Genomic DNA, 14,910 nt, shown 5'->3' with positions numbered 1-14,910 from the left:
CCTTGTATTGGAATAGCCTACTGGTACAGAATTGCAGTCTACCTTAAAGAGCAAAGGATTTAGGTTTAAAATTGAATTTATGTATGTAAGCCTTTAAATTGTCTTCATGACCACAATGATTTCCCTCAGAGGATCTGGTATGACTCAGTAGCTGAGGGGCAGTGGTGAGGCTCTAAACAGTTCCTTTGATATATCTTGATGTCAGGCATCTTTTCTCTTTTCTTTTCTTTTCTTTTCTTTTCTTTTCTTTTCTTTTCTTTTCTTTTCTTTTCTTTTCTTTTCTTTTCTTTTCTTTTCTTTTCTTTTCTTTTTTCTTTTCTTTTCCCTGAAGGTTTATTTACCCTCACCTATGACTTCTTCCTGCACTGGCAGATATGATCCAAATGTTCTTGGGCATTTTGTTCTGCTTTAATTCAAAGGTTCAGCCACTGGTGGTGTATGCTTTATTTCAAAAGGTTTCGCCTTAGAAGCTCTCAAGACGGGGACAAAAATTACTGGTGACAGCACTGCTTTCATCTGCAGGAAGCCATCAATCGTTGCCTATGTCAGCCCTTGAGCCCGTGCCCGCCCGCTCTCGGTGCCGCCGGTGCCGCGGCGGGTTCCTAACGGCTTCTCCGCCCGACGGGGCCGCGGGGGCGGCTCCCTCCCGGCTCGCTCGGCCCCTCGAGCGAGGCCGGAGGCCGAGGGGCGAGAGAGAGGGAGGGCGAGAGGGAGGGAGAGAGGGAAGGTAGGTCCGTGTGTGTTGTGGGAAGGCTGCCGGGATACGCGCCTGTGTTGTGGAAACCGCGAACGGCCGAGGGGCCGCCTGCGGTCTCTGGCGGATACCTCTGGCAGCCGGTTCCCTCGGCTGTCCGGGCAAGCGTCCGGGACCTCCGGAAAGGCCTCGCGCTCGCGGCTTGGAGCTGCCCCATGCCCCTCGCGGGGAAGCCTCGTCCAGCGGCGGGATGGACCTGGCGGTGAGGAGGCAGCTGCTCGCGGCAGAGAGCGGAGGAGGTGAGCGGGCGGGCGGCGGCTGCGACCTTGAGCCCATCTTTAAAAAGAAGTGAAATTAAAATCCCACTTCAAACAGGGAAATAGCTTGATCCTAATCTGTTTTCTAAGTTCACTTTCTAGTGTGCTAACGTTAGTAATTTTAAATAGCAAGAGAGTTGTTAATTCTTCATCTTAGAATCATGCCTAACTGCGAACAACGAACAACGTGTGTGTGACATTGTTTTCCTTAAACATTCTTAAATTATTTCTGCAAAGGAGAGACTGCATATCACGTGGCTCGTTTGAACACAATCATGTCAGTACACCTGGAAGCAAAAATTCTTCATTCCTTTTTTTTATTTCAGATGTTCAGGCTTTGAAGAATGCTTACGAGTTGATCAAATCAGCCAGTCAAGGACAATCTGCACTTGACTCGTCAGATAACATCAGCACCGACTTATATGTTTTATGTGCTGAACAAGCACTTCGGGTTTGTAATTTAGGTCTTTTAGCTGTATTGAATGAAAACATGTATAGATACACTGTATTTACAGCCGTTACAGTTACTACTTTAAAAATCTCAGAAGTACCTGAGGAAAGTATTACACTGTTCTGGTTTTGGAGAGCAATTGTTTAAACATGCATTTTCCATTAAAACTCAGCCCTTAAATTATCATTTCTTTATAGTCCATCAGCAAGGTGTGCTTTGTGAAGTTTGTAATTAGAACAAAATTAGCAAGGTGTACCATAGTATATAAAAAAAACTTTGCTATGCCTGTTTTTTCTTGTTATGGAAAACTTAACATTAAGCAATTTGGTTATGACTGAAGAAAATATGTTCAAGAAGGCAAAAGAACCCTAATAAAAAATAATAATGATCCTGGTACATTCTAATTATGAAAGGTTGTTGCTAATTGAAATGACTTCTATAAAATGTGGTAGAGATTTTTAATTTTGAAGTACTTGTTAATTTTCAATCTACGGACATAAGTGACTGGGTTTTTAGCAGACAGAGTTTGTAGTAAAACATTTTTTTTCCCCCAAGCTGCAATCCCATCAAAATCTGTCTGTGGTCTGAAAATTGAGATGTAGCACTGACAAATCCTGCCAGCTAATATCCCTCCTTAAAAAAAAGCCCAAAATTCTGTTAAGAATTTTGTCTTTATGTTAACAATTGTGTTTAAAAAGGAAACATTTTTTGGATACTGTAAGCAGTTCTATGACTGACTGAGGAGTTTTGTTAAATAAAGAAGCTATCTTTTTACATACATTTGGAATGACAAAACTATACCTTTAATAAATTGTAACGGGCTTATACCACAACTGGTATGCATCTCTACGGAATATTGCTTGCATACTGTTACGGAGTTAGATGTTACCCTTGATTAGGCATGCATTTTTAAAAGCTATCAATTCCTAATTATTAGTTGCATTTAAAAAAAGTATTAAAATGCTTTTTTTGGGTTTTAGCTGGGATATCTGGAAATCAGCAGTGACTGTCTGCAGATGTATTTTAAAGGAAGATTTCCTGTGAACCAGTTTCTTGGCAGAGCATATTTGTGCCAAGGCCAGTTGCATGCTCCACACTCTACAGATAATTTGGTGAGAAATTACAAAGGCTGCTTTATATTAAGCCTGTTTTTATGGGTACTTATTCCTAGGTTTTTATGTGTTGCTTTCAGTCATTTAAAATACACAAGGATAATCAGGGCTGTGGGAAAAATCAAAGGAAAATATATTAACAAGTAGTTTGTGAGTAAACAAAACTTGCCATCTGAATCAGACTAATATTTCAAATATTTTGGAGAAGACAATAAAAAAGAATGCTTGTAAAATTTTTCAGGTGGTCGATTGTTTTAAGTCACCCTTTTAACTTTTTACTTAAATATGGTCCTTTCAGACCAAATTAGCCGTAACTGTTAAAATAATTGCCGGTTTTATTTGGGAAGCATTTCATGGGCTTGCGGGAAGTGGTGGACTGAAGAGGCCCTCAGAGAGGTTGTACAGTTCATTTCTGTGGCAGTGTACTTCCAGCATTCATCAGTAACATTTCCACGTAGTACTTGGATTTGGCTTTTTGTAGTGAGAGGTGGTAGCATCTCAGCAGGATACTTCTGCTTCTGTGTGTTGCTTTTAGGTGTTACAATTCCCTATATATGAAAAGTTTGCCGATTTTAAAATGGAGTGGGATCTGTTTTCTGTCTTCAGTGTTTCACTTGTCCTTGTACTGTGGTCAGTCAGCTTTGATCATCTGTTAATGGTATCTAGCCCCTAAAAATAGCCTTAACAGATGTTTAGAATCATAGAGTATTCTGAGTTGGAGGGGACACGCAAAGATCGTCAGAGTCCAACTCCTGGCCCTGCACACGACAACCCCAAAAATCCCACCCTGTGCCTGAGAGAGTTGTCCAAATGCTCCTTGAGCTCTGTCAGCCTTGGCGCCATGAATGCTGCCCTGGGGAGCCTGTTCCAGTGCCCAACCACCCTGTGGGGAAAGAACCTTTTCCTTCTGTCCAGCCTAAGCCTTGACACAGCTCCAGCAGTTCCTCTGGATCCCGTTCCCGGTTATGGAGAGCAGAGGTCAGTGCTGCCCCTCCATTCTCCCTCAGGAGGAAGCTGCAGAATGTGATGAGGTCTCCCCTCAGACTCCTCCAGGCTAAATAAACCAAGGGACCTCAGCCAGACCTCATATGGCTTCCCTACTAGGCCTTTACCATCTTTGTAACTCACAGTTTGTGTTACTTGTGTTAACAAATATGCCTGACAGAGGTTTTAGTAGTTTCTTTGAATAATGTTTGAACTAACTTTCAAGCTAGAATCTTTTCTCTGTTACATTTTCTGTACTTTCTTTTTTCTATGAGCACACGTGCAGAATAACTGGTCAATGGTCACTTTAAGACTTCATGCATGTTTGTAATGTCCATATGTTTCTAAATTAACAAACTATTCTGTGATGTTTTGTGAATCTCAATCAAAATTTTCTGTTTTCTTCTTGACTCTTGCTAACTTCTTAGAAGTTAAGGATGGTCTCAGATTGTGCAGTCCTGCCTTGGTTCCTTGTGTCATGTGTTGTAATGATCTTTTAAGATACACTTCACATCAGTTGTAAAGCTTTTTCGCTAGATAAATGTACCTAGATAATTTACAAAAAAAGGAGTGGCACAACATCTCATGCTGTGCGACTAAGTAATCATCATTCACTTAGAAAAGATAAATTTGTCCTTATTTTGGTTTCCATCCTAAGGAACCCTTCTTAATTGGTTAAGATACTTGTGTTCTTAATTTTAGGATGCTTGGGTTCTTAAGGGCCAAGTGCAACTTCTTCACTTCAGTACATATTTCATCTCTGGTTTTCTCTGTGTCTAGGCAGTTCCCACTTGGTGTTCAGTACCCTTCTTACACCATTCCAGAACTCAATAAGTCAGTCCCAATTCTCTTGGAGATTTTAGTTTCTCTTTTCTAGCATACTGTAGAGACCCCCTCTGGTATCATCCCATTCCTGCACCTCCAGCTCCACCTCGGCTTCGGTATTTGCGCTGCATCCTTCTCCTACACTTTCAAAAATCCCTTTTTACTATCTTACCCATCTTCTTTACACCCTCCCTTCAGGAGTTTGTACATACTGATGAGGCCTTCCCTGAGTTGCCTTCTTCAGGCTCAACAGTCTCAGCTCTCTGTCTTTCCCCATAGGAGAGATACTTCAGTTCTTTTTTGAACTTTGCCGCCCTGTGTTGGACTCTCCATAGCATTCATGTCTCTCTCATACTGAGGAGCCTGGAACTGGGAACAGTGCTCCTGGTGTGGCCTCACCAACGCTGAGTAGAAGGGAAGGATCCCATCCCTCAACCTGCTGGCCAAACTCGTCCTAAGGCATTCCTGGACACGGTCAGCAACCTTTGCAGCAAAGGGCATGCTGCTGGCTGATATTCTTCAACTTGGTGTCCACCGGGACGTCTAGTTCCTCCCCTAAAGAGCGGGCTCCCAGCTCCTTCAGTGATAAAAAGGCATGCCTGACACATCGTTCAGTTGACAAATTCTTGTTGGAACTTTTTTGAAGAAAATTATTCCTCAAGATTTTTAATGGGACAAATGACTATAATGTTTTTCCCCCTGGATTTGCTCTTGGATATTTCTGAACTTCGTTTGCTGGAAGCTTAAAAAGTATGCAGCTTTGTAGGTGTGGAAAATTTCAGTCTCAATAATTAATATCTGGTAGAAATGAAAGGAGCTGAAAATACCGTCTTAAAGTTAGAAACCAGAAAAACACATTAATAGGCTATCAACCAGTTTTTAGTTATTCTGTTTCTATAGCAACAGCTTACTATGGCAGTATGTTTTAGCTGAGATTGGTCTGAAAATAAAATTTATGAAATATGAACATACTAAAATAGGAAAAGAATGTACTGATTTATAAATCCATATTCAAATTGTGCTAGCTTTTCTTTGTTTTATTCTAGGAAGAGTTTGAAAAGTTTGTGCTCTCTTTTATGAAGGCAATAGATTTTGCATCCCATGACAGAAGGTAAGCCCTACTGATAGGATTAACTCTGAATCCCTGGAAATGCTACTGATCTGGCTTTTCAATTGTGTGTCTCGATTTTCATTAGGAGTTGTGTTGTTTGGGGTTTTTCTTTAGATCTTTCCTTCCATTTTGTAACTTCTGTTACTGCTGTGAGTGCTGTAACAACGTAAGAATACTGAAGTCTTACATTGACAGGATGAATAATCCTGTTTAAAGCTGGCAAATATCTCAGCATTTCTTACCCTTTTACAGTTATGATTTATAGAACCAGAGCACCATGTTAGCTTATTTTTAAGTGGTTAATTACTGGGTATAGTTGCAAGAGTAACCATATTCTTCTTGTGCTGTACTTGTATTCTCAGTTCTTAGTCAGGATTTCTTCCAATGAAAACAAAAGTTGCACTTTTTAACTTCCTAGATGCATCTTACAGTGCTCAAGCTATAATTTAATGTTTATTCAAGTTCATGAAATACTAAATTTTTGATTCTTATTTTTCAGGTATTTTTTTTTGATATATAATGCCTCGGTTCTTTATTGGCAACTTGTGAGGCCATTTCTTAAGCCTGGATTCCGCTATTGCCTTATTCCCAGCCTTTCACAGATTGTTACAGCATTAAACCAAATTGAAGAGCAAGACAAGGAATGGCGAGCAGAACTCATGATGTAAGTTTAACTGTATTTTTTCATATGGGCATTCTGTAGTCCTTTTGGGACTGTTACCTGAGGTAGTCTTTAATAAGATATTTTTCACTGGTAATGTTGCAGACGTATTTATTGTGAGAAGCTTAATTCATAACTTTTTAAAGAGACATAAATGTACTGCACATTAAAGGTGCTTCATTTCAATATTTACTTTAAGCCTGAAGTTTTAGTGGCAGAGACAGCTGTGACCTAGATCAGATCTGAGGTTTCACAGTCACTTTGGATGTAGTGTTTGACTCATTGATAGTCATTGGAAATAAATGATGTATAAATACCAATGTATTATCATTCTCACATTTCCTGAGCAAAGCTGGAGCATAAACCTTGAGATAACTGTACTGAGGGAAATAGTTTTATGTGCAAAAGGTGGAGTGTCCATGTGATTTTTCAAGGTCCCACAACCTTTTCTCAGAGATGTTTTGATCCGCTATTCTACAGACTGATTCCAGTTCCTCTTGCATTTCTACCATAGTTTTTACCTTTCTCTTTGTGAACTTTTCTATTTCTTTAGTCTATGACTGTTGTTTATTGCTATGTAGCATTTTCTTTATAAGCTGAAACTGGAGGGAAGTAACAAAACATTCCGAGGGGTATGCTAAGGACTATCTAGAATACCATGCATGCAGTTTCTTGGTACCAAACATACTCTTGCTGAGGAGTTGAAGAGAACAAACACATACTCACAGTGTGTTTGTGTTATAAAACTAATGCATTTTCTTCCTAAAGTTGTATTTATTTTTAAAATATTTTTTATTATGATTATCGTTGTTGTTGTTAATTTATGTCATGGAGTCACAGGCTCTTTTTCAGTTAAATCAGATAAAGTATATAAAATCCAGTAGATATATTGCAGTTTCCAATATGAACAGTTTTCTTTTGCTAAATGGCTTTGAAATACTTGCCTTTCTGGTAGCTAAGGGAGAACCTTAGGATACATCTCACAGAAATGTTTTTTTCATACACTTTTAAATAATTGATCTTTTTAATTATGGGTATCTTGTTGAGAAAAGTTTTCACAAAAAACCTGCAAATTTCCCAAGATTCTTGTTGCAATCTGCACTAAATATGTGTTAGCAGCTGCATATATCTGGAAAAAACAAAGATGTAGAAGTTAGAGGATCTCTTTTGTGTTGAGTCAATGCATTAGAGCACTAAGCACTTGTACTGCATTTAGAAATGGTACCTTGAATACAAAGAGTATTAAAAAAAAATAAATAAGAATTATTTCGGGATGTGTTAATAAATATTTCATACCAACATTCTTTTGATCTGCAGAAATTTACTTGAGTGCTTCCTTGATGCTTCAGAACTGGAAGAAGCAAAAGAGTTTTCATCTACTGCCGCAATCTTTATTAAGGAAAATGTTCCAGATAAATACTCTCAAATATTTTCTTTAATGGTAATGCTGAGAAATATTTTAACCTCCCATTAAGACAGGAGCTTTGTCTACAGTTCATAAGATTGTAGTTATAATTGTTATATAAGCTGTTTTCTTCATTTAAATTTTGTGAGTTACCAAACAATTCCGTAGATATGCAGAGATTTTCACAAATTGTATATTTTTGATATTATAAGCTCCCTACTGCTCCATGTTCTTTTAATGAATCATAATATAATGGAAATAACTGTGGCTAACCCTAACAATTCTGTTTCGGGTTAATTACTATTGAAAGAGTAGGTGTAGTGAGAGCAATTTAACCTGACATGCCACAGAGGGCATATTTAGTATCTCTTGACTTTTCTCATGCTGATAAATACTTAAGTGATCCAGCTTGAACCCTATAAATAATTCTGGAAATTGGAGGATATGACAATAGATCACATTTCTTGCATGCCCTTAACTCGAGAAGTAAGAGGGTGAAGACAAAGGTGGCAAAAGCAGAAAGAGGCAAATAAAACTCAGAAGCTGCGTGCAGGCATATTTTCTTTCATTCTACTACACTGTTGTCTTTTCCTGTCCACCCCCCAATCAGTACATTTCAAAAGTGTATTGTTTATATTTCAAGATTCTCTATTTGAATTAAGAGAACTAATATACAGCGTTCCAGAGGTGTGATAACAATGAAGTAATCACACTGGGGCAAGCTTGAAATTCCTTTTGTATGTTTTAGAAGAATTGTTGAGCAGAGCTGTTTGACAACATCCTTAAAGAGAAGAATGAAGTAGTTCTAAAATTGTGCTTGGGCTACAGAAGTATGATCCAAACTATTGAGTGCCTTAGTAGCAGCATAGTGAAGTCCTGCAAAACTTAGTGTTCCAGTACAGCTTAAGTAATCAGTATTGATAGCTGTGGGCAGTCAGTGTGAGAGTAAGAAGAAATGATTTGCACACTATTAACGTGTAAGTCTGCACTTAAATTGAAGTAACTGCAGTTTATTGTAATGTCTTCATAGTACTTCTTTTCCTGCCTATAATCTACAGGTACGGATTTGGCTTGTTTCTTACAGCTGGATGAGATGATTTCAGAATGAGTTCTATCAAAAGGTGTTAAAAATGCATTAATTAGAATTCTAATTCAGAAGGTAGTTCCACATTTATATTTCTGCTAATAGTTCTGATCCTGACTATTGGAAGGTCAGTATAGCTCTACCTAGGTGATGTTTGTATTATCTATGCAGAACAACACAGATTATCATAGTAGCCACCTTGCCCTTGAAGTCCATAAAAACAGTCAACACACCTGCTTTATTTTATTTTATTGAGTGTTTGTCCTTTGCTTATTTAATCAAATAATAATTAAATTGTTATTTTATAGGTGTATCACCAACTAATGGATATTTCCCAGGCAGAGAGGGAAATACAAAATTCCATCCATCTTTCAGTTATTTATAAAATGCAGATGTTAAAGTTGTAAGTATGAAAATGTATCCTTCCACTTGTAATTTGATGCTGCATATTATAGAGGTACAATCAGGTTCTGGGATCCCACATGCTTGTAGAAAAATCTACTGCAGAGATTAATTCCTCAAAAGGAAAATTATAAGGACAGTTTGGGTAGTAACTGTCAGGTCTGTCTAGAGAACAGCCTCATCTAAAAAGTGAGCTAGCTCTTTGGGAATGTAGGGATTAGTGTGTTGTACAGATATTGTCAGGAGAAAGAATTTAAGAGTCTGAAAGACATTTTAATACCAAAGGGACTCCAGTTCTATCCCCAAGCTGTGTACAAGAAAGCAAAGATGAAGTGGGGAAATCACCTAAAATACAATGTACAAACCATGGAGCGTAATGCTTTTTAAACTCTTCAAATTTTAAAGGCATAAGAAAATTTTGAAATTTAGACTTCACAGCAAAGCCTCATGTAATTTTTTTTCAGTGTCTCAAGATTTCTGCATTTTAAAAATACAGATTCTTTTCTTAGTGGATTAATTTATACTGACATTATGGGAAAGGAGTCTTGCACATAATTTTTTTGTTTTGTTCTGGAATAAAATTCACTGTCTGAGAAATTAATTAGCACACTGAAGTCAGGTTTTATTGGGTTTTTTTCTTGGTTTTTTCAAAATCCAGGTATCCCACTGATACCTTGGAATAAGAGCCATCCATCCTGAAGTTAGGAGAGTTATTTCAAATTTTTAATGCAATATTATTTCTCATGAAAAATTATGACCCAATTCCTCATATGTTGCAGGCAGTGGGACACAAATATATTTCCAAGTGATGCCACCGCAAATCTGAATTCTTTATATGTGCTTTTGAAACAATATGATGTACCTCCAGCATCTGTTCTCAATATGAAGTGAGTTGTATTTGTCATAGCCCCATGGAAGTTGATGATGAAGCTGATCCTGCTTCCATTGAAGTCTGTCAAAATTGCTGATGACCTTGCAGAGATTGAATTCATACTTGTTTGTGTTGTGTTAACACATAGGTCATCTTAAAAAAAGACAAAATCCTATTAGGTTTTGTTACAGAACCCAAGATTAAATATCTTCTTCCATACAGCTATTTGTATAACACAATTAAATCTTTCCATAATAATTTATTGATAAAATGAGATTTTTAAAAGGTCTTAAAATTGACATGTGCTTTTCAGACTGTAGTAAATTTTTAACTCTTCCTGGGGCCCTTTCCAACTCTTCAGCATGAGTTCGAAAGACTAAACTGATCGCTATTTCAGTAATTATATCACAGCTGTTACATATGGAAGTAATATTACATTTTTACTCATTAAGGTAAACCCTCTTTGACAATATTCAGGTGTACTACTACTTCTCCTTTCCAGACAGTAGACTATGCTCATCTGGTTATTTACAGACACCCAGTTAGAACAGTCTCCGTGTGTGTGTCTGGGTTCTTAGTTCCTAGGTAGCAGACTGATGCATTTAACTGCTTTGTGTGCCAGTTCACTGAATTGTACTTCCAAAATTTTCTGCAGTCCTTCTGCAATCTGAAGTTTCTTACTTCACCATGTCTGTGCTTCATGCATTTAATTCTGTATTTTCTGTCTTCTTCAGGAGCTGTTTGTGCAGACTGCATAGGAGTATGCTAATTATTTTCCACAAACAGATTAACTTCTGTATTTTTCATGTAGCCAACTTTGAATTCTTTCCTTTTTCCTTGTTAACTGTGAACATTACTAGTGTAATACTTAGCATTATCATAATAATACCTGTAATATTCATATGACTTCAAGGTTTTCAGATACATTGCACTTGTTGTACATTGTTACTTTCAAATAGTATTTTTTTAATTCCATGAAAGAGCAATATCAAATTCTCTGAGTGATGTTTTTGTATTTTTGAAGGATTCCTTTGATTCTGGAATTAGCTCATTTTTCTCTGAAAGTAAACTGCACTGAACTCGCGGCTCATTGTATACTTGATTTGAAGAGTGCTCGGATTACTGTAAGTTTTAATTATGTGGGTTTGGGGGTTCTTTTACACACACTCTCACACTCCCACACCCCTTTTGTGTTTATATTTAAAAAATAGTACAAATGGTTCTATGGTATTCTGTCCATCTGTGTATTGTTTATATATTAATTGATATAAATAATTATTTGGATACTTGATCTATTCCTAAACTAGAGAAGTACATGGAAGGTCAGAAGGTAGGGTGTGGATAGACCAGGGTGATTAGCAGTGCAGTTTGTTTTGGCAAATAAACATTAACTGTAAATTTTTGCTTCTGTTTTTGAAATGTGACCTGAGCAAGAGTTTGATTGGAAGTTAAATTCAAATTTCTATTATAATGATCCTGCTTTGCATTACTTATAAAATTGAACTTATCCTCACGGAATTTTTTTTATTCCACGTGTCTGATTCAGGCCCATCATTCTGAACATTTCCTGAAAGTCTAAAATCATATACAAATCCATAGCATTCCACTGGAAGATGTGTTTAAATCCCCTAGATCAAAGATTCACAAGGATTTAATCTGAGTATTTGTGTAGACAGTAGTAGTAAATACCTGCTGTGTGGCAGCAACAGAGAAACTTTACTTCAATTTCAACCTTGTCCATTGGAGTTAATGTGTTATTTAAGTGACCATCTTCAGATTGCCCAGCATCATTTGACATGATTTCTTCATAGTAGAGTGACAGTAATCTATGTCAAAGCTTCAATTCCTTGGCTTTGGCCAAGTACTGATAAATTTGTCTACCATAACATGAATTCCATCTCTGTGTGTATTTGTCATTAAGTTTTGCACAATCTCTTCTCTTTTCCAGTCATGGGGATGTTAAATTACTAAAGGTCATGCTGAGTGATTTGATAATAGCTCATAATGAATTAGGAATGTAGAGGCTGTCTAAATTTCCTCACTACACCAATTTAACCCAAATAGAGCGTATCTTAGATGTTTCTATGATCAATACAGATCATTTATATGATTTAATAGTCAGCTCGTTCCTAAGCTGTTAAAAGTCTAACTTCATTTTTCACTTAAAAGTTTCACTGCCCATCAAGCTGAATCCTTTCTGTCTTGACTAGCACTTGTTTATTCCAAGCATGGGCCTTTTAAATGAGTAAATGGAAGAGGGCAGATTTAAATCAGATACTGTGAAAATGTTCTTCCTTGTGAGAGTGGTGAGGCCCTGGCACAGGTTGCCCAGAAAAGCTGTGGCTGCTCCATCCCTGGAAGTGTTCAAGGCCAGGTTGGACGGGGTTTGGGGCATATTGGGATAGTGGAAGGTGTCCCTACCCATGGCAGGATGTTGGAACTGGATGGGGTTTAAGGTCCCTTCCAACCCAAACCATTCTGTGGTTCTACGATTCTATTAGAACTGAAATCAAATTATGGTATAGGAGGAATCAGGTGTACACTGGTTTTACTACTGCAAAGTCTGGCAATGAAGAACTTATTTTGCAGCCTCCAGTTAGTAAAAAGTGTCTGCAGTTCAAATAACAAATTCTATTCCCTTTGTGTTATTTCAGTTAATTAGCTAGTATAGTGGGATTCTTAGTAGGGAAGTGCAGTGCTGCGTTACTGTAATTGCATGACTTTAATCTTTATCATATTTCTTTTTAATTATTGAAATTAGCATTTTGTGTATTAATACTTCATAGGAGCAAGGGAAACTTATTGAGATAGAATGTCTGGAATGTGAATATGAAATGAAGAAAAACAGCACTGAAATTGTGAATTATACCAAAGGAGTTGTTGAGGTATGTTCTTTAACTTTGAGAGAAAAGGAAAAGTTTTAATTTGTTAAATGTGGAAAATTGCATTTGACTATGTGTCTTAATTAAGTTACACTGCTCAGGAATTCTTTAAACCTTTCTATTCTTTTAAATTGGACTTCCAAGAAGGAAATGGAGAAAAATAAAGTTTTAAAGTTTAAAGAAAAATAAACACACAGTTGTGTGTTCGTCCCTGAAGTCTTCTGTCTGACCATAAAGGTTCATAATATATTACTTTCTAAGAGCAAAGATGGTAGCATTGAGGCATGAAAGGGCAACACTCTCATGTTTTCACATTTTGCCTTGATGGGAGGTGTTTTCATGGAATATCTTGAGTTGGAAAGGACCACTACGGATCATTGAGTCCATCTCAGCTGTGATTGCATATTATAGTCAATCTCATACAAATTCTTATGTCAGAGAAATCCAGATTGTTGCTGATAAATTGTCACACTAGGGAGGATTTTCTTGAATTTTTGTCAGTTGGTCAGTTGGCTCAGTTATAATTCAGACCATTGAAGTTAGAAGCCTAAATATCAACACTATCAAAGGGATTAGAGAGGTGCCTACAATGAGCAATTTAGGCCAGCTATTAGAGTCACCTAAAGTTGCTATGGTGGGAAGTAGGAATACGTTTAATGGAAATTGGTAGTGCGAAAACTTACTCCTATCTAGGAGTTCAGAAATTCCACTCACCTTTCGGAAAAAAACCCTTGTTAATGAATTCCTCATAATATGAAACACTGCTAATACTAAAAGGTAAAAGAGGATATTCAGGTATTTCTGAACTTCAAGCCCACAGTATATGCAGTTGGAGCGGTTTTTTGTTTGATTTTTTCTGGTTTGTTTTTTTTTTTCTTGCATAACCTCTAAAAATAGTGTAATAAATGGCACATCTGTTACTGTAGGTAACTGTGTTACTGTACATAATTCAATAAGAACCAAGTTTAATTGATGGTATGGCAAATTCCATTCATAATATTTATTTTTTTCCTCTTCTGTACTGCATCTGTAGCTGAATGTGAAAAAACCCCTAAAACCTGCATCTGTAGCTGAATGTGAAGAAAACAGCCAAACCTTCTGAATTCACAATTATCAATTAAAGTATTCACGATTATCAATTTTTGTTTATCATAAGAATGGGGAATAGCTGACAGACTTCTGCCAGAAATATGTAGTAGCAGCCTGGAGTAACGAAAAGAAAAACTCCTTAGTTATGGATGCCCGTTTACAAAAAAAAATTTATGAGAAGAATTATTAAGCAAAAAGTTTCTAAAGTCTGCTGGCTAAGGGACTGCTTTCTACCGAAAACAGTCCTAAGATTAAAATTTGGAGAACACGTAAGATATTCAATTTATTAAATGCAGTAGTGCTAATTATTTCTTCGTCTATGTAGGCTCAGCTGAAATTGATAAGAAATCTTGAGTTAATGTTAAAACGTGCAGTTCAGCTGGGAGATCCTGGTGTGATTCAGGTTGTTTGTGCAACCCAGTGGAATCTGTGCTTACCACTACTACAACACAATTTGCATCAACATGTGCGAAAGCCATTAATCTCAGTTGCTGATGTCCTTGAAGAGATTGACAGGTAATTTTCAATGCTATGTACTTTTTTGGAAGGTGTCAAAGCATCAAACTCCTTTAAAAGTGTTCAAATTCTGTGACATTAAGTGTCTTTGAAAATTTTCCTCTAGTTTGCAATAAATGCATGTCTGTATGTTGCATACATTTCCCTATTAATCATTTAAATATAGGTTCCTTTCAGGCAAAATCTCACACTGTTTAATGACCTGTAACAAATATTGGAATGTTTTAGGAACTTAAAAATACTCTAGTTAATCAAAATTATGTGAGAAAATTCCAAAGCTGCAGTATGTGTTTCAGACTGTGGTTTAGAGTCTCGTGTTAACATCACTTTTGTTGGTTAAGAAATTAAAATTCAAAAAGTTACTTTTGAGAAAACATCATGGCTTCTGTCTTATATGTTAAATAAGACATTTCTTGCAAGATAGTCTTTTTGTATCTTTGGTGATACTTCTTTTTAATTGAAAATCCTACTGCATTAAGAAAACTAATAATTTTTTGAGGTATATT

General features: G+C 36.9%; 1 protein-coding gene across 1 annotated transcript in view; it reads left to right on the top strand.

Moving 5' to 3' along the window:
- Positions 1–944: 944 nt before the first annotated feature.
- Positions 945–14,910, top strand: part of CFAP46 (cilia and flagella associated protein 46) — a gene marked incomplete at both ends in the record, with an annotated part of 71,921 nt that continues 57,955 nt past the window's right edge. Inside the window, 11 exons of the mRNA XM_082286372.1 lie at positions 945–993; positions 1,338–1,462; positions 2,443–2,574; positions 5,430–5,494; positions 5,994–6,158; positions 7,473–7,596; positions 8,953–9,047; positions 9,826–9,933; positions 10,942–11,041; positions 12,704–12,802; positions 14,214–14,404. Of these exons, the coding sequence (XP_082142498.1) occupies positions 945–993; positions 1,338–1,462; positions 2,443–2,574; positions 5,430–5,494; positions 5,994–6,158; positions 7,473–7,596; positions 8,953–9,047; positions 9,826–9,933; positions 10,942–11,041; positions 12,704–12,802; positions 14,214–14,404 (1,253 nt within the window). The remainder of the gene's footprint in view (positions 994–1,337; positions 1,463–2,442; positions 2,575–5,429; positions 5,495–5,993; positions 6,159–7,472; positions 7,597–8,952; positions 9,048–9,825; positions 9,934–10,941; positions 11,042–12,703; positions 12,803–14,213; positions 14,405–14,910) is intronic.

Source organism: Coloeus monedula, assembly GCF_965178545.1.
Source record: "Coloeus monedula genome assembly, chromosome: 8".
NCBI lineage: Eukaryota > Metazoa > Chordata > Aves > Passeriformes > Corvidae > Coloeus > Coloeus monedula.
The sequence above is the reverse complement of the archived record's forward strand: the minus strand, read 5'-3'. Positions and strand labels throughout refer to the sequence as shown.